At 41.8% G+C, this 23,127-nt stretch overlaps 1 protein-coding gene across 6 annotated transcripts in view; it reads right to left on the bottom strand.

The window, feature by feature from the left end:
* Positions 1 to 8,016: 8,016 nt before the first annotated feature.
* The window catches only part of baz1b (bromodomain adjacent to zinc finger domain, 1B), a 28,204-nt gene continuing 13,093 nt past the window's right edge, over positions 8,017 to 23,127 (bottom strand). For 5 of the 6 annotated variants that reach the window (XM_063205726.1, XM_063205727.1, XM_063205728.1 and 2 more), the window contains exons 11-24: positions 22,808 to 22,947; positions 22,024 to 22,168; positions 20,914 to 21,052; positions 19,550 to 19,692; positions 18,407 to 18,530; positions 18,004 to 18,102; positions 15,995 to 16,169; positions 15,423 to 15,617; positions 14,611 to 14,758; positions 13,085 to 13,232; positions 12,395 to 12,516; positions 11,626 to 11,771; positions 11,014 to 11,120; positions 8,017 to 9,762 (exon numbers count right to left, since the gene is read on the bottom strand). In XM_063205726.1, coding sequence (XP_063061796.1) covers positions 9,060 to 9,762; positions 11,014 to 11,120; positions 11,626 to 11,771; positions 12,395 to 12,516; positions 13,085 to 13,232; positions 14,611 to 14,758; positions 15,423 to 15,617; positions 15,995 to 16,169; positions 18,004 to 18,102; positions 18,407 to 18,530; positions 19,550 to 19,692; positions 20,914 to 21,052; positions 22,024 to 22,168; positions 22,808 to 22,947 — 2,534 coding nt within the window. In that variant the 3' untranslated portion in view covers positions 8,017 to 9,059. Of the gene's footprint in view, positions 9,763 to 11,013; positions 11,121 to 11,625; positions 11,772 to 12,394; positions 12,517 to 13,084; positions 13,233 to 13,372; positions 13,847 to 14,610; positions 14,759 to 15,422; positions 15,618 to 15,994; positions 16,170 to 18,003; positions 18,103 to 18,406; positions 18,531 to 19,549; positions 19,693 to 20,913; positions 21,053 to 22,023; positions 22,169 to 22,807; positions 22,948 to 23,127 lie in introns of those variants that run through there. The other variant, XM_063205731.1, reaches the window with a different exon arrangement.

Below are 23,127 nucleotides of genomic sequence, written 5' to 3'. Positions count from 1 at the left end.
TTTAACTTTAAGTACATTATAAGTATACTAACCAAGTCACTTTAAAATGTGTTTAATGTGAACTTTAGCATGCGAATAAGTACATTTTAAGTACATTAGAAATCTATTTCAATGTCATGAGAAAGTACTTTATAGTATACTGCAGAAGTACATACTTAAATTGTGTTATTTTGGGACAACTTATAGTACACTTAAATACACTTGAAATATAATTAAGTAGAGCTTAAACACACTTTAAGTTTACTTTTTTGTACTAAAATCAAACTTTGTACAAGTGCACTTAATGTACTAAAGCATATTTTACTTTAAGTACATTTCAAATATATTCACAAAAATCGCTTTAAGTACATTTTAAGTGTATTGACTCTAAATGTATTTTAAGTATACTACAAGTAGATTTTACTTTAAGCACATTTCAAATATATTTATTTTAAGTACACTTTAAATATATTTCAAAAGTATATTAAAAAAACATTGATGTAATCTGTAATTGCTCATTTCCATTGTACATTGTCTTGTTCACAACCATCAGCCATTCACATGAACCTTCCTTTCACCTTCACTTCAGACAACAACCACTGCCTCAACCAGGATTTGAACCCACAACTCACTGAACCACAGACCTGCACTCTAACCACTAGACCACAACTACCTGTTCTACATCAGGCACAATAACGTACTTCAAGTACTAGTCTTGAGTAGTACACTTTAAGTATACTTTTATAGATTTAATAATAATACTTAGAAATCATTGGTGGTGGTATGCTTTTATCGAATTAAAGACACTTTTACATGTTTAATTTGTGCACCAAAAAGTACACTTAAAGTGCACTTAATACACTAATAACACAACTTAAGTACAGACTTCAGTATTGTGCTTAAAAGTAAATAGGTAAGGCCTTACATGCCTTTTTAAGATCTGTTTGTGCTCTTCAATATGGTGTTTTTACCATGAAAATACATTAACAAAATGGAAGGTGGAAGGTTATTTAATGTTACAAAGCATAATGAATAAATAAGCCTAGGTTAAAATACACTGAAATGATGGTTAAAAAAAGTACCCAGGTGAAAAAAAGTGTACTTAATATACTTAATAAGTATGTATTTTTGTATTTAAAATATACTTCAAAAGTGTGTATTTAAAGAATGTTATTTTGGGACAACTTATAGTATACTTAAATACACTTGAAGTATGATTAAGTAGAGCTTTAACACATTTTAAGCTGACTTTTTGGTACTAAAATCAATCTTTGCAGAAGTGTACTTAATATACTAAAATCATACTTAACTGTAAGTACATTTTAAATATACTTTAAAATTCACTTTAAAAGATGTTTAATTTGTACTTTAACATGTGGTTAAGTGTAACTATTTGAAGTATGCTACAAATCTATTTCAAGGTCATAAGAAAGCACTTTATAGCATGCTGCAGAAGTACATACTTAAGTTGTGTTATTTTGGGACAACGTATAGTATACTTAAATACACTTGAAATATAATTAAGTAGAGCTTTTTTTTTTGGTACTAAAATCAAACTTTGTACAAGTGTACTTAATATACTAAAATCATACTTAACTTACAGTATATCACGAAAGTGAATACACCCCTCACAGTTTTGCAGATGTTTGAGTATATCTTTTCATAGGAAAGCATTACAGAAATGTAACTTTGACACAATGATTAGTGACCTTTTAACAACACATTTAACCAGTTAATTTTTTTGTTCACTCAGAAAAAAAAACAAAATACAGCCATTAATGTTTGAACATGTACTCACAAAAGTGAGTACACCCCAGATTGAAATCCGGTAGAAAAGGGGCTATGTTGGCTCGAATCGTCTCGAAATGAAACGAAATGAAAAGGGATGACAAGGAAGGTCATCAGTATGCGTTTCAACCTTTCTTTGCATTGAACTTTTACATTTTGAGTCTGCATCTGGCTTAAAATAGATTGGTGTGAGATTTGAGATTTGAGATTTCTTTATCTTGGTCTCAAGAGAGATGAACAGACCAAGGATATGGATCACTGGAACCATGTTGTGTGATCTGAAGAGACCAAGATAAACAAATTTGCTTTAGATGGTGTCAAGCATGTGTGGTGGTAAACAAGTGAGTTGTACAAAAAAGGTGTATCCTCTCATAAGCCAAGCATGGTAGTGGGACTGACATGGTTTGGGGATGCATGAATGCTGTCAACATTGGCAATCTGAAATACACCTAAAAGAAACATGCATGTCAACATGCACTGTGACTACTGAAGCAGATCATGATATTCTCCATAGGATTGCATTCAAATCTCACACCAATCTATTTAAGCCAGATGCAGACTCAAAATTTAAAAGTTCAATGCAAAGAAAGGTTGAAACGCACACTGATGACCTCCCTTGTCATCCCTATTCATTTCGAGACGATTCGAGCCAACATAGCCCCTTCTCTACCGGATTTTAATCTGGGGTGTACTCACTTTTGTGAGTACATGTTCAAACATTAATGGCTGTATTTTGTTTTTTTTCTGAGTGAACAAGAAATTTAAGCGGTTAAATATGTTGTTAAAGGGTCACTAATCATTGTGTCAAAGTTACATTTCTGTAATGCTTTCCTATGAAAAGATATACTCAAAAATCTGCAAAACTGTGAGGGGTGTATTCACTTTCGTGATATACTGTAAAGTATGTTTCAAATATTCTTTCTAATACCAAACTTTAGCACATTACTTTTAAAATACAAATACACTTAAAATACACTTAAAATATACTACACTAATAGTATGTTTTCAAATACCACACTTAAGCACATTACTTTAAAAATACAAATACACTTAAAATACACTTGAAATACAATACACTAACAGCATATTTTCTAATACCACACTTAAGCACATTACTTTTAAAATACAAATGTACTTAAAATAGACTTTAAATAGAATATACTAATAGTATATTTAACAATATCACACTTTAGCACATTACTTTAAAAATACAAATGTATTTACAATACATTTAAATACAATACACTAATAGTGTATTTTATAATACTATACTTTAACACATTACTTTTAAAATACAAATGTACTTAAAATAGACTTAAAATTGAATATACTAATAGTATATTTAACAGTACCACACTTAAGCACATTACTTTAAAGATACAAATGTACTTACAATACATTTAAATACAATACACTAATAGTGTATTTTATAATACTACACTTAAGTACATAACTTTTAAAATACAAAGATACTTAAAATACACTTAAAATATAATACACTAACAGTATACTGTATAATGCTACACTTAAGCACATTACTTTTAAAATACAAATGTACTTAAATTAGACTTAAAATACAATATACTAATAGTATATTTGACAATACTACACTTTAGCACATTATTTTTAAAATACAAATGTACTTACAATACATTTAAATACAATACACTAATAGTGTATTTTATAATACTACACTTAAGTACATAACTTTTAAAATACAAAGATACTTAAAATACACTTAAAATATAATACACTAATAGTACACTGTATAATGCTACACTTTAGCACATTACTTTTAAAATACAAATGTACTTAAAATAGACTTAAAATACAATATACTAATAGTATATTTGACAATACTACACTTTAGCACATTACTTTCAAAATACAAATGTACTTACAATACATTTAAATACAATACACTAATAGTGTATTTTATAATACTACACATAAGTATATAACTTTTAAAATACAAAGATACTTAAAATACACTTAAAGTGTAATACACTAATAGTATACTTTATAATGCTACACTTTAGCACATTACTTTTAAAATACAAATATACTTGAAATACACTTAAAATATAATACACTAATACTATATTTCACAATACTACACTTAGCACATTACTTTTAAAATACAAATATACTTAAAATACATTTAAAATACAATACACTAACAGTATATTTTATAAAACTATATATAAGTACATAACTTTAATAATACAAATCATTTTAAAATATATTTAAAATACACTAAACTATAAGTATATTTTTAAATACCATACTTAAGTACTGTACTTGATAAATAGAGTGTACTTAAAATATACTTTCAGAAAATTAAATATATTTAAAGTACACTTAAGTACACATTTTTTTGACCTGGGCACACACACACACACACACACACACACACACACACACACACACACACACACACACACACACACACACACACACACACACACACACACACACACACACACACACACACACACACGCACGCACACACACACAGCCAATTGGGGCTGTACAACTTCCCCTCCTCCTCATGTCTCATGACTACAGCATATTGCCATTCATTCACACTCACACATGCACCTGAGGCCAAGACATATTTTATCTGTGAATGAACAGCTCCTTTTCAACCAAAATATGTATTGCACGTCCAACTGTCAAAACGCCAAAAAAGAGGGCAAGAGAGGGTGAGTGAAAGAGAAACAAGGAGAATGAGAGAGAGCGAGAGAGAGAGAGAGAGAGAGAGAGAGAGAGAGAGAGAGAGAGAGAGAGAGAGAGAGAGAGAGAGAGAGAGGGGATGTGTTCCAAGTTCCAAGTGTGTGTTATGCTGTACGTAATAATAAATTACTCTGCATGTCTTAACGTGGAGGATATATTATTTAAAAATATAGGGACAAATCCCTTTCCTACAGTGGCTCCAAACCCACTGCATAAATTATGTAATTATCAGAAAGAAAGTGCACACAGGCCAGTAATGGCAGAGAACAGTGAACACAGAACACCTCAAATAAATCATTTCGAGGGAGCTAGTACTTTTAATGTTTTTGTTTTGTTCTGTGTTGCCCTATCCAAAAGCCAAGAGAGGCGTGCTAACCTGCAAGATTACTTTTAAGATGGGACTAAAGTGGCAGCCTTTCAAAAGCCATTCATCAATCCAACTGAAACGAGAGCATTCGGAGAAGCCAACACTCGATCTATGCGATGCAGTGTGTGTATGGGAGGGAGGCGAAGAGTAAATGACATGGACTGTGTTTGGCGCCCCCTACAGACGGCTGAAACACACTGTGGGTGGACAAGGAGCCATTGACACACACGGGGAGTGCATCTTAATATGGGACCTTGCCTCCTCCACTTGCGCTTGTCTCCTCGTCCCGCCTCCTGGCCCCTCCTCCGTGGAGAAAACGATAAAGTTTTCCAGCTGTCAGCCTAGCCACAACAACTTTTGAGGGACTGTTTTTCATTCACCATCCCAATTGCAAATGAGAAAAAGACTCTACAATTGAGCTTTTGCAAGATATTGAAATATAATGCTGTTGTCAGTGATGTCATCATGACGAGAAGCAAGTAGAGGAGGCAAGGACGCATATTAAGACGCACTCAGGGTCAATGCAAAACCTGGCCCAACACCCATTGGAGTGGGGCTAGTAACAAATAATGTAGCCTACAGTACTTAAGGTGTTTGTGTTTGGGTCCACTGGACCCAGGCCAATATAAATATTATAAAAAAAAGAAAAAGAAAATTCATAGCTCCTGTCATGTTCCCTTCATCCTGTTTGTGAATTTTTGTGTGTAGGTTTTTACGGGTCAGCGATACAGAGAACGATAAGGAGACAGGGAAGGAAGTGAGCTCTTGGATTGAGCCACTTCCCACTGGTGCTCTTCTAGTGCAAGATTGAAGCACAACTGGAGGACCCTACAACATCTGCACTCCTTTCCCCACATATTTCATCCTCATAAGTGTCACTTTTTCAGATTCACGTTCCTGAAGGCCAAGGCCAGGGAATCTCACTGTGAAAGAACAATCATTCATAGGCCTACTATTATTCTCCAGTAAAAACTGAAAACGCGCCCCACAGACTCAAACACCTGACCAACCAAGAGCAGAAAGTGGATAGGGTAGCAGTGAGCCCCGTCTGTATCTATTGTTATGCCTTGCCCATTTGTTTCATGTTTTAAATCAGGAGGGCTGATCCTTGTTTTTAGTTCATGAGAGTAGACCTACTGTACTTACAACACATTGCATGCCAAGCAGATTGATCAACCGGAAGAGTTTGTCCTAGCAGGATGGGGAACCTTTTTCATTCGAGGGCGAGGGGCCACTCCAAATTTATCCGAGGGCCTTAAAAGTCCTCCGAGGGCCGCATTATGAACACAAACCTGGATTTCCCCCTGCACTTTCGGCCTATATCGAAGGCAGCCATCTTTAAAACAGACCCCACCTACTCTAGGTCCACTGAATGTAACTTAATTGTATTGCAAATGTATTTTTTAAGTTTCCTTTACAAAATATGTCATATTTCATGTGAAGTTGCATAACATTAAAACTGTATCGAGGGCCGGATAAAACAATCGGCCCTCGAGATATAGGTTCCCCACCCCTGTCCTAGCCCCTTGGGAGCCATGCCCCCCTCAGCCTGGGACCAGGAGGCCCCTTGATTCGTTAAACCGCTCCTGACACAGTAGGGCTATCCGTCACTACATCAAAGCTGGGGTCTAAGTGACACCTAGTTAGTCTGGTTTATTTAACCCAGCGTTGACCAAAAGGAGACTCATAAATATTTCACTTAAAAGGATCAACTCCCGCTGCACTACTCTCTTCAGAGGGTTTACTACGGTCCCTGTGGGGGAACAAACAGTGGCAAGCCTACTCCATGTCTGTTTATCGTTTAGCCACCTTTGTAAAACAGGCCCTTCTGTGACAGTCTTTATAGAAGGAGACGGAGACGGAAGGCCTCTGGGGTTGTTCTGTGGATGTTGGGCGATGCTTGCTTCAGAGGGCCAGACCGCCAGCTGCTCTAACCTCAGGACATTCAACGCCACACCAAATATGGTGCAAGCACTCCCTCTGCTGGTGAACCAGAGAACAACCAACACAGCCACAGTAACAAGTGTTTTAGTTTAGTTTATGTAGGTAGCTGAGAGAAAGGTGTAGGTAGGCTGTGTTTGAGTGTGTCTCGCATGACAAATACTTGAATACAAGTTTGTGTAATGATGACATGAGGTATAGCGTCTACAAAGACATCTAATGACAAAGATGTAAAATAAACAAGAAAATCTGAGCAGCTAGCAGTCTTGAATACTGTCCCAGGGGTGAAAGTGAAAAAAAATCCTGAGCCTGAACTTTTCCCCTGCTCTAACGACAACGACAAGATACTGCATAGTGACGTAACGTAGGCCTATTTTGACACATTAATCAAACATTTAATAGCCTGTGTATGACCATTATTCAAGTCTGATAGTAGAAGAAAAACCTGAACCTATAACACTTTGAGATAAGAATAACCTCATGGCTAATTATTATCAATGTTTTTATTTTTGCAAACTCTGTCAAGCCTGAAATCAGGCATGGAGCCTGAATACTATCAGCCCTGCTGTCCAGATGGACTGCACTCACAAAGGTAGAAACACTGCCACACAATACCGGTAGTATATTACCATAAGGTAAAACTGTTGTACCAACTACAGTTAAAATGCCGACACAAAAAGTGAATTCTAATTGCTCTCTGGGGGCATGCATCAAGTTTAGGTCCTGTGTGGCAATTGCAAAGTCTGACTTTTTTGTGATGCTGGTAAAAATAAAGGCAAGTGCCCTTACCACAGAGTGGTTTAGGGATGACCTTGTTTAAGGTGGTTTAGGTTTAGGGATGACATTTGCATCAGGTTTTGGTTGCTTTAAGTCATTTGGTTAACTAACCAGTTAAGTGCAATTAATAGTAATTTCTTCTACACTGACCAGAGCAGATGAACTCAAGCTCTAAGTTTAGTTCAGTTCAGTTGCTCCTTGTAAATTAAATCTTTATACTACCGGTACACAATACTATAACATGTGATCGTTGGAGACTCTTACAGATCCACTGGAAACTGTTTCCCACATCATCATCACCTTATCTGACATTCAGTGCAGTACCTTTCTACTTTTGGACTGAACACATTGGGAGAGGTGGCCACTGTCAGGTTATTGAAATTAATTTGAGATCATGGATATGTGCATATGAAAATTCAGATCGAAAAAAAGATACTCATTGTGTCTTTATTGTCAAAAAAGAGAGAAAAGAATCAAAAAGAAAAGAAAAACAAAATAAAACACCAAAGACTGTTTAAGCGCAGACTGATATTGCATACTTAAAAAGACTGACCACTGTTATGATCCACCGCTTTCTAACAACATGGATTAATGAACAATGGGCAAAAGGCCTACATTGTAGGATTTTCAAAGGGGGGTGGGGGGAGATGAATTTGGATTGGAGTCAATCAGAACCACGTCAAGCTTAACCTGAGAAGTGCAGTTTGGTTCTTCAAGCAGTGGTGGTTCTGGAGACTCTTTCTATACGGGTGTTAAAAACTGGTGGTTTGGTGCCCATTCACCGGTCACAATTCCTGGTCAAGATTCTTTGCCCGGCACCCAATAACGGTGATGGAACGCAGAAAAGAGGGGTGAAAGAAAGAGGAAAAAGCTAAAACGAAAGTGAGAACCAATCACAGGAGACTGCAAAAGCCATCACAGGAGGTATTTGAACAGGAGAGTCGAGAGTGAGGTTTAACAAGGGATAAAATCAAAACCAACTGAACAAAACAAAACCTTATTTTTTTTAATATAAGAGCTCAATGAGATCACTTTCGAATTTTAGGGTTTTTTTCTTTTAGTTTTTTTTTTCCTTCAGGAAATTTACTTCCTCAGTTGAAAAAAAGTCACTGATAATAAACGCCATTACAAATATAAATCAGTTTTTTTCTTTGTCAAAATATCAACAGAAACCTCCCTGAAAGCACAAAAATAATACAAGGAATTGGGAACAATAACGAAAAAAAAAAAGAAATCTACAACAGATGGAGAGAAAGAGATTCAAGTCCAATCGCTGAGGTCAATGGTGGTGGAATCGGTGTTGGGAGGGTTTTAGGAATCCAAATTTGACTTTTTTTTAGGGCTGGGGTAGTTGGGAGCCGATAGGGGCGAGGTATGGAAGTGGTGTGGTGGGGGAATTTGTTTACAAAGAGCACAGGAAAAAAGAAAAAAAATGTTGTAATATCAATATAAGATGGGGCACCTTGGGGCCTCACGAAGAGCGTTTTTGTCGCTTGGAATGTCGCTGGCCGCTCTCTTCGTCGCCATTGGCAACTTTGCGCGCCCCTCGAGTTCTACTGGCCTTGCCGCTACCCTCGTCCTCATCCTCCGCCCGTTCGCGGTAGTCCTTTCTCCCCGCGCCCCTATTGCTCCTCCTCTTACCCCCATCCTCCTCCTCCTCCTCCTCCTCCTCTTCTTCTTCGCTCGCTACCTTTCTGGGTCTGCCTCTCTTCTTCGTGGAAGATGAAGGAGCCTTGCCATTTTGCAAACCTCTCTTCCCTCTGCCCTTCTCCACCACCACCTCCTCTTCTTCTTCTTCCTCTTCCTGCTCATCTTCCTCCTCCTCGCCCCCGTCTTCCTCCTCCTCCTCCTCCTCCTCTTCTTCTTCTTCTTCCTCTTGCTGCTTGGCCAGGCTGGCGCGCTTGCGTACGCGTCGGCGCAGGTAACTCACGCCGGGCAGGTGTTTCTGCAGCAGCTCCTGGAAGGCCTGCTCGGTGCGCGTACCGCAGTTCAGCACGGAGCTGCCGGGCTGGTTGTACTCCTCCGAGTTGGAGAAGACCAGCTTCATGTCCTCCACGAAGTCGTGCGGCGTGCGGTAGCCGCCCTCGCTCAGCTTGGCCGCCATGCTGCTCAGGTCCATGGGCTGGCTGATCACCTCCAGGTAGTCCTCCGCCTCCTCCACGGACACCGGCTCTCTGCAGAGGAGAGCAGAGAGGAGGAGCAGAGAGGGGAGAGAGGAGGAGGAGGAGGGAAGGAGAGGGGAGCAGAGATGAGGAGAGGAGGAGAAGAGAGGGGAGGAGGGAAGAGAAGAGAGGGGAGGAGGGAAGAGAAGAGAGATGAGGAGGGAAGAGAAGAGAAGAGAAGAGAAGAGAAGAGAGAAGAGAAGAGAAGAGAAGAGAAGAGAAGAGAAGAGAAGAGAAGAGGAGAGAAGAGGAGAGGAGAGGAGAGAAGAGGAGAGAAGGGGAGAGAAGGGGAGATTAGGAGAGACAACAAGAGAGATGGAGAGGAGGTGGGGAGATGATGACGAGAGACAACAGAGGAAAGGACAAGAGGAGGGAAATCGATAGAGGATAGAAGAAAAGAGGAGAGAAGAGATGGAGAGAAAAGGACACGAGGAGGGAAAGCGACAGAGGGAGAGAAGAGAAGAGAAGACGGAGAGTGTGAAAGACAAAGAGTGAGAGAGGGACAAGGATAAGCGAGTGAGGAAGTAAGGAAGGAAGGAAGCAAGAGATGTAGAGAGAGAGTCATCAAAAATGCTTGCCTATTGGTAACTGGATTTGTTACTGGATCTTAAAGAAATGGTCACCTCACAGTGGAAATAACTATGCAGATTATTGACAACATTCTCATTAGATTTTAGTTTACAGTCCCAAAATACAACATGGTGTGTGTGTGTGTGTGTGTGTGTGTGTGTGTGTGTGTGTGTGTGTGTGTGTGTGTGTGTGTGTGTGTGTGTGTGTGTGTGTGTGTGTGTGTGTGTACCTGAGCCAGTGTGTGTGTGTGTGTGTGTGTGTGTACTTGAATGGCCAGCTGTATCGGAACTTCATGAGTTCTTAAAGTGACTTAAAGAAATGGTCACCTCACAGTTAAAATAACTATGCAGATCAATGTCAACATTCTCATTAGATTTTTGTTTACAGTCCCAAAATACAACATGGTGTGTGTGTGTGTGTGTGTGTGTGTGTGTGTGTGTGTGTGTGTGTGTGTGTGTGTGTGTGTGTGTGTGTGTGTGTGTGTGTGTGTGTGTGTGTGTGTGTGTGTGTGTACTTGAATGGCCAGCTGTATCGGAACTTCATGAGTTCTTAAAGTGACTTAAAGAAATGGTCACCTCACAGTTAAAATAACTATGCAGATCAATGTCAACATTCTCATTAGATTTTTGTTTACAGTCCCAAAATACAACATGGTATGTGTGTGTGTGTGTGTGCCTGTGTGTGTGCGTGTACCTGAACGGCCAGCTGTATCGGAACTTCATGAGTTTCTGGAGGATCTCGTCACACTTCTCCATCTCCAGAGTCGTCTTGCGGGGGCCACCTCGGGAGCTCTGACGCACCTGCAGTCACCACACCACACATCGCATGGAAAGTCAGACTACACTTCTACTAAATGTTGTGTAAATTACCTGCATGCAGGGGTGTACCCCAGAACGTTCCCGTGAAGTTGGCCATCTTAGCTATAAACACCTTGACAAGGTCACCTAAAAACAACTAAACATGCCTTACAAACATGTGTACGTCGTACTATGAAAACCTCATCGTTTTAAATCTGCTCCAGTTAAAATTCTTGTACATGTATTCAGGGCTCTAAATTAACACCAGACAACCGACCAAATGCTGGCGAAATGTCAATTTGGCTGGTAGAAAAGACCAACTTACTAGCCACTTTGATTCATTAGTGAGATTGTGTTTGGCTAGTAGCATTGACATCTACTGGCCATTTTGGCTGGTCATGAAAAAGTGTACGTACTTGTTTTGATTATAATTTGCAGCTGTCCATGTGTAGTATGGGGGGATAAAAGGCATTATTGATGTCCAGAAGGTTCTTACACAAACACTTACCAGTTCATCAATGTCAGCTGGGCTGCTGGTGCTCTTGGACTTGCTGGAGCTGGCCTTGTTGCTGGGTGTCGTCTGCTTCTTCGAGGAGGATTTCGCCTGGCTCTTGGAGCTCTTTGACGACTTCTTGGCTTTCTTTCGAGGCCGCACTACACAAATGGAACACAGAAGCAGGCACAAGATAAAACACTTTGCTTTTAACCTCACATAACCCGAGTGGCACTGTGGGACATGCATTTGCTTTTTCAAACAATCAGCAGACCTATTACACAATGACCATATGGGTCAATAAAATATCCCCAAATGGACATATGCACAGTCATGTGTTTTGATTTAAGTTAGGGGTGTGTTCAAAATACCAGTGGCGGGATACATCGATGCGGAGGCTCAGTATCGCGATATTTCATGTGCAACAACAAAAAATGTTAATCAAGTTGCTAAACTGCATTTGACAGTTGCTCCTTGCTAAGCAGCAGGCCAACAGCTTTGTGAGGGCTGTGTTTTACATACACTACAGCGTAACTGCCGCTCAACAGAAAAACAAAAAAGTAGCATTTGATTATACATGTCATTTATTTTTTTACATTTGTAAGACAGGATATATATCGCCTTGAAGACCATGTATCGAGTACCGTACATACCGTATTGTGACCCCTGTATCGGGATGTGTATTGTTTTGTGACATTATTGCCAATACCGCTCTCAAAGTAACAAAATCGATTAAGATCCTGCAAAACACAAACATTTCCACGACAGCTCATGATGAACTTACGGGTGTGGTAGGCTCTGTAGTCGGTGTCGTCCTCATCATCACCATCATCTTCATCCTCATCAGAGTACTTTTCCTTTTCTTCCTCGGAATCCTCCTCCTCGTCGCTGTCCTCGTTGTAGTTTCTGCAAGAGAGCGTGAGAGATTAGTCAAGACTCCAATGAGTGGCAAAAAAAAAAAATCCCAATCTGTGGCATTCTATTTTAACTCAGCAAGAAAATAAGATCATCATCTTCACAGAGTTTAATAAAAAATAAAGAGAACTTGACTATTTTGACAATTATTTAATGAATAGTACAAGGCTGACAATACAAAAAAGAAAGTCAACACGATAAGACATGCACTCAGGCATCGCCCTGACGTAACCCCCTACACACTCCACCCAGCTTCGGAAGCACCACCTGTTTCCCTACCCTTGGCCTTTACCATAACCAGAGTCCTATATAGGCTGTGAAAGAGCTATCTAGAGCAGTGTTTCCCAACCTTTTTTGTCTCGTGTACCCCCTAAGCCTTTTCATTGTGCCATGAGTACCCCCTAACTCATGTTTTACATCCCTTTTTTCTATTGTAGTGTGACTATGCTCCATGCATTTGTTAAAATTACATTTTTCCAAGTACCCCCTGCAGTGTGCTTGCGTACCCCTAGTGGTACACGTACCCCTGTTTGGGAAACACTGATCTAGAGGGTCTTACCGTCCTCTGGTGCAGCGGCGGGCCACAGAGGGCTGGCAGGCGGGACACAGCCACTCTCCAGCCGGGATGCTTTTGATGGCCGGCCGCAGGCAGAAGAGATGGAACGCCTTGTTACACTCGTCACACAGGATGAGCTTGTCGTCCTCTCCTGAGAACGAGAGAGAGAGAGAGAGAGAGAGAGAGCGAGAGAGAGAGAGAGAGAGAGAGCGAGAGAGAGAGAGAGAGAGAGAGAGAGAGAGAGAGAGAGAAAGGCAAAGACAAAGACAAAGACAAAAGGAAATTGAACAATTGATCACTAGTTTAGATGTTTGCTTGTGATGACCGTTTTCCTTCCAACATATCAACATATCTCCTTGTATGACTAAATTAATAACCATGACATTTCACTCATCCTCCCTCTCCTTCCCTTCTTTAAACTTAAGTTTCAGCTCATCTCCAACTTACTGACTGATCTTACTCAAGCCGTGAGCTACAAACACCCACCAAGTCACAACTCCAACTGCAGGGTTTTTTTCTCTTCCCTGCAAAAAAAAAAGTCTTCTCCCTATTCCCAAAACCATCTGACCTTGAGCCTCCACCACCTGACCTTGGCTCTGCTCTGCCCTGCGGAGTTCTGACCTGCAGCTCTCGTCGTCACCTGCAACTGTCTGACACTAGGGGGCGTACTGCCAGGGCCCTGAGCCCATGGGCCTGCGTCTCTCAGCAGGAGCACCGCTGCCACCACCGCCGCTCCCGGCCCCGGCCTCGACCTCCGCTGCCCTGCTGGGGTCAGACGAGGGGGGTGGCAAGGGTCAGAGGGCATCACCTAGGTCAGGCATAGCAAGAGGCTGTTTTTCGTGTAGGGTCACCTATGAGCACATCGCCTTCTTGCCGGATAAAGGCAACATGGTGGCAATCGGACTGAGGTCATTGGTTCCATCACAAAGGTGGTCAACACTGCATCTTGTGTAGATCTAAGGCCAATGATTTAGTATGAAGGTACTGGAGGAAATTCAGTTTCCTTCATGCCATACTACACACTGATGACACAAGTAAGCCCCCTTACCATCTAGGCTCTTTGGTCACCACACCCACGACCCTGGCAAAAATGGTAGATGGATGTTGCCAAGACAGCCTGTGGCAGTTAATGCAAGACTATGATCTGACACATCAAAAGGCTCGGAGGTTGGTCCAGAAAAGGAGTCTCGTCATGATGAATCTTGGCACATCCATCCACCACATTTGACACGGGATCTGACTGAAATGTTCACCAACTCCATTTGCAGCAAACTATACAGAGTGAGTTTTATGCCTTTTCTGCAGTGGCCCACAGTCTTCCTCATGGCCTCCTTGGCTAGATCACTGTGAGATGTGCATGTTTAGAATTTTTTCCATTTTGTTGAGTGAAGGCATCTTTCAGGTATTTTTGAAGGAACTCTGTGTCTGTGTCTGTCAAGTCATAATAACCAGACACAGACACACACACACACACACACACACACACACACACACCCACACACTAGTCTACTGGAACCTGGTACACATACCTTTCCTGCGGCAGACTTTGCAGCGGGCGTTCTCTGCAGACATGTCCCACTTGATGCAGGCGTCCAGCATCCCCAGCAGCACGTGCATGCGTGAGAAGGTCTGCGCCTCTCGGATGGCCGCCTTCCACTTCTCCACACGCGTCGCCACCTGCAGGGAGGGAGAATAGCATTACACACCTCTGATGGAAGACAACAGGGGCCTATATTAAAAACAACCGGTTCAGGAGTAAACCAAATCTCTTCACTTCACCTGGTTTACTCTTGTTCCAGCTTCTTAGTATAGGCCTTAGATGAGCCAGTTTAGAAAACCCCACACAACCAGCACATCACCAAAAGATCATATTCTGATAACAGCAGGGTTTCCCCCCCAGCACTTTACAGTTGAGGCGGTCCCCTTGACTAGATCGCCAGAAAAGATTAAGATTATGTATTGTGAATGAAATTTCTAAAGCTGCATACCAACGTTAAAGTAAAGAAAGCTCCCGCACACTGTTCACATTTGCATGGTTTAATGCAACGTTTCAGTCTACTGACCTTCTTCAAGCAATTCAAACCTTGAATTGCTTGGTTTGAATTGCTTGAAGAAGGTCAGTAGACCGAAACGTTGCATTAAACCATGCAAATGTGAACAGTGTGCGGGAGCTTTCTTTACTTTAACGTTGGTGACTTTGGGGTTCCACTCCTACGCAACTGACCAAGGAGGTGTGCAAGAATTCTCCTCTTATAAAGCTGCATACCAAAAAACATATGAAATAGATTATGAAAACCTTCACAAAAAATATAGCTTATGTAAAAAGCAAAAGACCACGTACCCGTGCCTCCTCTGCCAGCCTCTTCTCCTCGTCCACCTCCTCTGCCTTGACGCTGCTGCTGCTCTCGCCCTCCGCCAGCTTCTTCTTCTTCTTCTGTTTGGGGGCCATGAAGCCCTGCAGGAACTTCTGGATCACGCTCTCCTGCAGCGTGATCACGCAATCGCCAAACTCCTTCAAGCTCTCCAGCGACTTCACCTGTCACACACACAAACACGAATACGTTCAGATACACGCAAGCACTAGCTATACTAACTGTGACCTGGATATTGTATGTCCTTAACCATCACTAGTTCATTCCCATAACTGAAGAACATGAAAAGCCCTACCATGTCCCAGCAACATTGTTGAAGTAGGCATGTTAAGCTGTAGTAATTAAACAGTCTTCACTAGTCATTTGTTACAAAATACAATGTTATCTTAACTCAAAAATAGATTCTTAGCTAAAAATCACAACATTCACTGACGGAGATACGGATATACAGACATCCATCCATTGTGCACATTGTGATTCAGTAATTATAATAGCTAAAATCCATTTCTGTATTTCCTACATCATCATTATGACAACTGACCTTCTCCTCGAAGTCGCTGGTGTCGTCCATGTAGCCCAGGCCGCCCTTCTGCAGGCGCGAGGCCACCTCCAGGATGTCGCTGCGCATGTACTTGAGCAGCTCCTGGTGGCCGTCGCACGTCCGCAGCCCCGGGGCCTTGCGCACCAGGTGGAGGGAATGGAGGATGTCCTGGGACCTGGAGAGAGGGGGAACAGGTGGGGGAGGCGGGGTGAGCCTAGGTAGACCTTGTTTGTTCAAATGAGCAACATTTTGTTTATTCTTTCAAGAAGTCTAGGTAGGCTGTCCTCAGCTGTTCTTATGCACGTGAATGGAGTGCCTGATGTTCTGGTATAAACCAGGTGGGGGTGGGGATACGACCAGGGGTGCATTTTTCGACAGCACTGTTGCCAACTTCCATATGTTAGCCACTCACTTAGTAGGTTGCAATGCAATCTCTCATTGGCAACCTAAGTTGCTAAGTAAGGGATCATGTATTGTCCACACGTGACTATAGGAAAATATTTTCCAGACGAGGCGAATAACACCCCCCGACGCCGAAGGCGGAGGGGTGTTATTCCGCTTCGAAGGGAAATATTTTCCGATAGTCACGTGTGGACAATACATTATCCCGCTTATTATACGGCTTTTACCAACATTAGAAAGCATAAATAGTTAACCAGTAGTTTAAAATAACATGTTTATTGCCATTTTATAGCGTGCGCAAAGAAAGATAGTTCGTGGAACGCTCATAATTTAAAAAGGTTACCAAGCAACAGAGTTTGGCTACTTTCTAACTTGTTACAGCCACGTTGCGCTTCAAACTGTTTGCAGGCTGCCTCGTTCACTGCGCGGTATCTACTAAACTCGTTTACATAACAGGAATATTTCTATCTAAGCGGCGACAGTATTCCAGAAAAAAGCATAGCAACCCAAGCACTGCTGTGCGCCCTGACCATCATTAGCCTATCGACCCTACAGGCAGAGCACTGTGCGCCGGATGGATGGCTGGAGGAGGCAACTTCTAGCCTACAGGCTACACCCTTAAGGAAACTGCCAACGAACTCCTCACTTGTAAAAAAGAAAAGAAAAAAAATACTAGTGTTAATAAAAGATGTCACGACAGCGGCCAGCGGACAATTACAGTTTGCTTTCTTGGAACGGCAACATGAGATGTTGCTGATGAATCCTGATGGGCTACCTCTCAGCCTTTTTTGTAGGCCTATTAACTTCGTCAGGATGACATAGGCCTAACTGTTAAAATTAATCACTGAATGAGACTTCTAGTGTTGTTGCAATTCGTCGAGACGTTAGAGAAGTGGTTGGTTACCGGAGCATCAGTGGGCCACCAGCAGCGTGCGTTAATCGCGCTGCTGCCATACAGCTAATAATCAGAAGGCAAGACATATCAGTGAAGATATGACCGATCTACTTGCGGAGTGATCTCTGAAGTGACCAAACTCGTTGCCATTGGCAGCGGGTATTATTAGGTGGGCATTACAGAAAAGTAGTGACCACCGAACGTTGGGTCCGCCCATTGAAAGTGAAAGCACCATTGAAAGCACCATTCTAGAGTGCCGTATAATAACTTGTTAAAAACGATGCTTTCGAGAAACATGTTCCAGGTGGACTGTCTATGTTTGTTCTATTTGTTGGTTCATATAGAAGACTGGGCAGCTGTTGCATGTGCATGCTGCATGTGAAATGATTGGAGGATTCCCCGTACTTGGACGGGGAGCAGATAGTGATTGGGGGCAGCACAAGGCCGCATGTTAATCATTGTTTATGGTCTCATTTCGCACATCCTGAATTTCCCCCTGGGGATTAATAAAGTTACTCTACTCTACTCTACTCATTTGCTCATGTGATAAGACAGGGCTGATGGTTTTCAGCTACTTTTTAATCTTTGTGAATTACTGGGTCTCCAATAATCACAAAACCACAAATGTGTGTGTGTGTGTGTGTGTGTGTGTGTGTGTGTGTGTGTGTGTGTGTGTGTGTGTGTGTGTGTGTGTGTGTATGTGTGTCCTTACCGTTCCTGTAGCCGATTCTTCAGGTCACTCTCCCTCACACCCTGCGCATGCAAATTCTCCATCAGCTCCTCGAACTCTCGCACCGTGTCACACACGAACCTTTCAAACACACAACCAGGCAAACAGTCATTGACAGTGCACAGAACCATGTTAGTAAAATCCTCTTTGATAACGTCACGGTTTATCATTATACCTTCTCTTAACAAAAAGCATTTAGTGTAATCCATCTTGGGTGTCTTTCTTAATGAGAAGATATACAAGTATTATCATGTCAAGTGTACAGTAAAGTGTTATCATAGCAGTCACATCATTAGCAATTACCGGGTCACTCGAAAAACCAAGCCTTCTTGCCCCCATAAATAAGTTGTGATATTTAGTGTTGATGACTTAAGTCTACTCTTACCATAAATTCTGCCCCTGTTTAGGGACGCTGGTCTCCATCATGGGTTCAGGGAGCGCTGGTGCCCCCTGCTGGGCGCTCTCGTTCAGCGAGCTCTCGCCATTCTCTTCATCCTTCTCACCGTCAGCTAAATTGGGAGAATCAAGAATTCAGGAAAGTCAAGAAATAAAATAATTACACTTCAATTTCACAGGGCATGACAGAAACATGTGGTAGCATTTTTTTAAATGAAAAGTATATAAATAACTAGCCATCATCAAGTGCTTTACCACTTTCGATTACACATTACACATTGCAGTTGTCAGCTCTTGTCCAGAACAAGATCAGAGGCCATGACTACTCCGCTGATGTGGCTCATTAGGCTTGTTCGTGACAAAGCAGTAAGATTTTTGCTAGGTAGTGAGCGTGCGCACTTCGCCAGTTTGATGCATTGTGGTTAGAATTTTCTAACCAGAATAGGGATGCAAATTATCGATTAATTCATTAATCATTAGTTGATAGTCTTATCGATCGACTTACGATTAATTGATAAGCTGCGTTTTCCCCCCGAAATCTCAATGTTTCTCGGAAAAAAACTACTAAATCTAAACATTTTAATTAAAAATTGAGATAAAATACCACATTTAAATTCATTCTATTTCAATTCTTTAATCCAAAGGTGATTTAAATATTCCCACTATTCACACCCCTCTTCACACACACTCTTCACATGCCCATTTCACCTGGGTCTCTTGTCAGTTGAATTGTCGATTAATTGCGATTAATGTTTTTTAATCGATTAATGCATTGATCGATTAAAGTCGATTAATCGATTAATCGTTTGCATCCCTATACCAGAATGCATCAAACTGGCAAAGTGCGCATGCCCATTGCCTAGCAAAAATCTTACTGCTTTGTCATGAACAAGCCTATAGGCTGTGGCCAGGTAACTAGACACCATCAATGGTGGTGGAGAAGTCTAAAATGTGTGATAGAATGGTCCACACACTGGACATGAGCTCAAAATAAATATAAACTGTATTTCATTACAAACTGCAACGTTTCGATCCACCAGTGGGACCTTCCTCAGGTTTTTGTGGATGTGTGCACCCTAACCTCCAAACAAAAAAAGTGTATAAGTCAGCAGGTCAAAGGTCAGCAGCCTACCGTCTGCATCCTGGTCCTCCATGTCTTCGTCCTCATCCTGGGCCATCTCCTCTGGGGGCAGCGTGAAGCTGTAGTCGATGCTCTCATGTACCCAGCCCTTCTCGATGTACAGACCCGGCACCACATCTGAAAACAGCCAGTACCTGAAAGCGCCAAAGCAAAAGAGCTTGAGTAAGTATGCAGAATATCGAGTGACTGTTTTCAAGATGCAACAAGCAAGTTTTCATTTGAACTATTTCTTAGCTGGTGTTCTGTTGATATGGGCCGCTTCATTGGCTAGTGACACTGAAATTATTACCAAGTTTTACCAGCATTTGGCCGGTTGACAGGTGCCAGAGTCAAAAGGTTTCTCCTGACCGGCTGTGGCTGCGGTGAATATATGTGTGTATTTGTATGTATGTTTCTCCTCACCGGCTGTGGTCCATATGAGTGTGTGTATGTGTGTGTGTGCGAGTGAATGTGTACACGTTAGGGGTGTAAATCACAGCCTTCATGACGATACGATATGGTATCGATTTCTTAAATCAGGGATTCAATTTTTTTCGATACTTAAGAATTCCCCACGATACGATGCGATTCGGTTTGATTAGATTTTCCCAATTACTTTTCCACTACTATTGTGTTGTGGAGCTAGGGCATTGCACAGGGGCCAGCGATTCGATTCTTTTCGATTCTTAATAATGCCCCACGATACTATGCGATTCGATTAAATTGTCGGCCGATACTTCCGATACATTTCGATTTTATTTACATCTCTAGTACACGTTTCTCCTCACCGGCTGTGGTTGCGGGCACTACATGTGTGTTGTGTGTGTATGCGTTTCTCCTCACCGGCTGTGGTTGCGGGCACTACATGTGTGTTGTGTGTGTATGCGTTTCTCCTCACCAGCTGTGGTTGCGGGCACTACATGTGGGTTGTGTGTAAACGTGCGTCTCCTCAACGGCTGTGGTTGTGGTTAATATATGCGTGTAGTACAGCAGTGTTTCTCAACTGGTGGGTCGCGACCCAAAAGTGGGTCGCGGAGGGGTCATGAGTGGGTCGCGGAGCCTTGGTGTAAAAAAAACCTTAATTCTAAAAAATAAAAAAATCCAACTTTTCCTGCAACAATTTACAACTTTTATTTTGATAGGCTAGTGAACTCCCTGTCATCTGTCGTCATAGATACAATCTGAATGTTTATGCGAGATAGATAGCGTGCAACCAGTCATTCGAGTCTTGGTTACATTTTAAGAATTGCATTGAATTGACTTGAACGCTAAAAAAATTGGGTCACGACCGAATGAGAGTGGAAAATGGTGGGTCCCAAGACTGTTCCAGTTGAGAACTACTGTAGTACAGTATGTGTATATACGTGTCTCCTCACCGGCTGTGGTTGCGGTCGGTACCCAGCGGTGCCCTCCTCATGACCAGCTTGGCCTTGGCGATGCCGTCGTGGAACGCCTTCTCGGCCGCCACACGCTGCTTCCTGATTCGCTCCTCCTCCGCCTCGCGCTCCATGCGCTCTGCACACACACACACACCATGTTAAACTATGTAACAGGGTGTCTACAGGTTTGACCAAGTCAAAATTAAGACATTTTAAGACTTTTCAATACCATTTTCCAAATGAAATTAGGACCAACTCGCAAGATCATACACAGGTTCAAATGAAGCACAAAAACCAATTGGTTATTTACATTAATGTAGCCGTTTGAAAACACAAAACTACACACAATGAAACTTTACACTAAATAAAATTCAATAATGCGTTCTAAATTACACTACATGGCTACAACTCCCCATTTCCGTCGCAAAGTTCATCACATGGCTGACAATTATTCCTCCCTAAATTAAGCTCCACAAATTTAAGACATTTGGGTTGAAAATTTAAGACAAAATAAGACTTTTCAAGGCCTTATTTGGCGAAAATGAAATGTAAGACTTTTTAAGACTTTTTAAGGACCCGCGGCCACCCTGTGTAATCGCTCATATATGGACCACCCTGCCCCAATAGCTACAAATACACAAAAAACATATACTCTGGCTCTTATGTTTCGAAGAGGACACTTGCTAACGATTGTGCTTACTTGTGGAACAGGAGAAAATTACGAGCAAGCGAGCGTGTGAAATCACCCGAAACACTCACATCATTTTTTTTTATTCCTCGGGCAGAAGAGTGAGCATGCCCGGAACAAAAGCAGGTAAAAAAATAATGGAACTGAAGTATTGACAGGAGTATAACTGATTTAGGCTGCTTTTCATTTCTCCAACCTCTGAAACGTCACGCATTCCATCCCATCCCATAGACCCAGTCGGCAACTCTGGGCCCCGAAATTGCTTGTTTTCCCCCACGTTGGCTGATCAACATGCCAAAGGTTGCCAGTGATTGGAACCGCACGACCACGGATGGAACATTCGGAGGGGAAAACAATGAAGTTTAATGGGCGAGCCAAAGGAGCCGACTGGGTGAATCCCTGGTTTTCATTGGTCTGACCTTTGTTGAGGCGGTCCTGCTCCTCCTTCTCCTTCTTGGCCTGGATGGACATGAGGCGTCTGCTCTTCACCGTGCTGATCATGTCCTCTTCCGCCGCCTCCGCCGCCTCCGCCTCCGCCTTCACCTTCTCAGCCTCCGCCTTCACCTGGTTTTAGAAGAGATTACAGTAGACTTAATGCCAGCACTTTGTCGTTTCGTGGCGTCATATTTCGCTAGAGCCGATGATGGAAGGCTAAGCGGACGCATCTTATATCCCTACAAAATAACACGGTTGAACTTACAAGCGTGCTGCAGTTATTACACAAACCCATTTCTGATAGGATTAGATGTAACTGTGCTGTTACAGATGTAAGCATGCAGAGTAATGCAGTTGATCATCTAATCAGAATCCCAAACAGTATAAGTGCAATGTGCACAGATTTGAGGCAGTTAAGTTTAGAAACTATACAAGTGGATATGGTTATGTGCTGGTTATGTGCACAGGGGTGATAGTGAAAAAAATCCTGAGCCTGAACTTTTTCCCCTGCACTAACAACAACGACAAGATACTGCATACTGACGTAACGTAGGCCTATTTTGACACATTATTCAAACATTTAACAGCCTGTGTATGACAATTATTCAAGCCTGATAGTAGAAGAAAACCCTGAACCTGTAACACTTTGATAATAATTAGCCATTAGGTATTTTTGCAAACTCTGTCTAGCCTGAAATCAGGCATGGAGCCTGAATACTATCAGCCCTGCGGTTATGTACAAATATGCTCAAACATTATGTTGTGTACCTTGGCTGCATCCTTCTTAGCACTGCCTCCTCCGTCCTTCTTCTTGTCTGATGGCTTCTCCTTCAGCTGTGGCGAGTCTCCTCCGGCACCAATGCCCCCCTCCATCTTCACCAACCCAGCAGGACTCTGGACACCACCATCTGAAGGACAAGGAGAAAAACAAGGAGATACAGTATACAGAGAACATATTGTTAGATTTCCATGATGACCGCTTTAAAACGTTGAGAAAAAAAGATCAGAAATTTCCCATACAAATAAACATACAGCTATGATTCAATTGCCATATATTGGTAGTTTGTAGAAACACAGCATTTTGCGTC

This window comes from Engraulis encrasicolus, chromosome 8, assembly GCF_034702125.1.
Source record: "Engraulis encrasicolus isolate BLACKSEA-1 chromosome 8, IST_EnEncr_1.0, whole genome shotgun sequence".
Taxonomy (NCBI): domain Eukaryota; kingdom Metazoa; phylum Chordata; class Actinopteri; order Clupeiformes; family Engraulidae; genus Engraulis; species Engraulis encrasicolus.
This window is presented reverse-complemented; position numbering and strand designations above follow the sequence as displayed.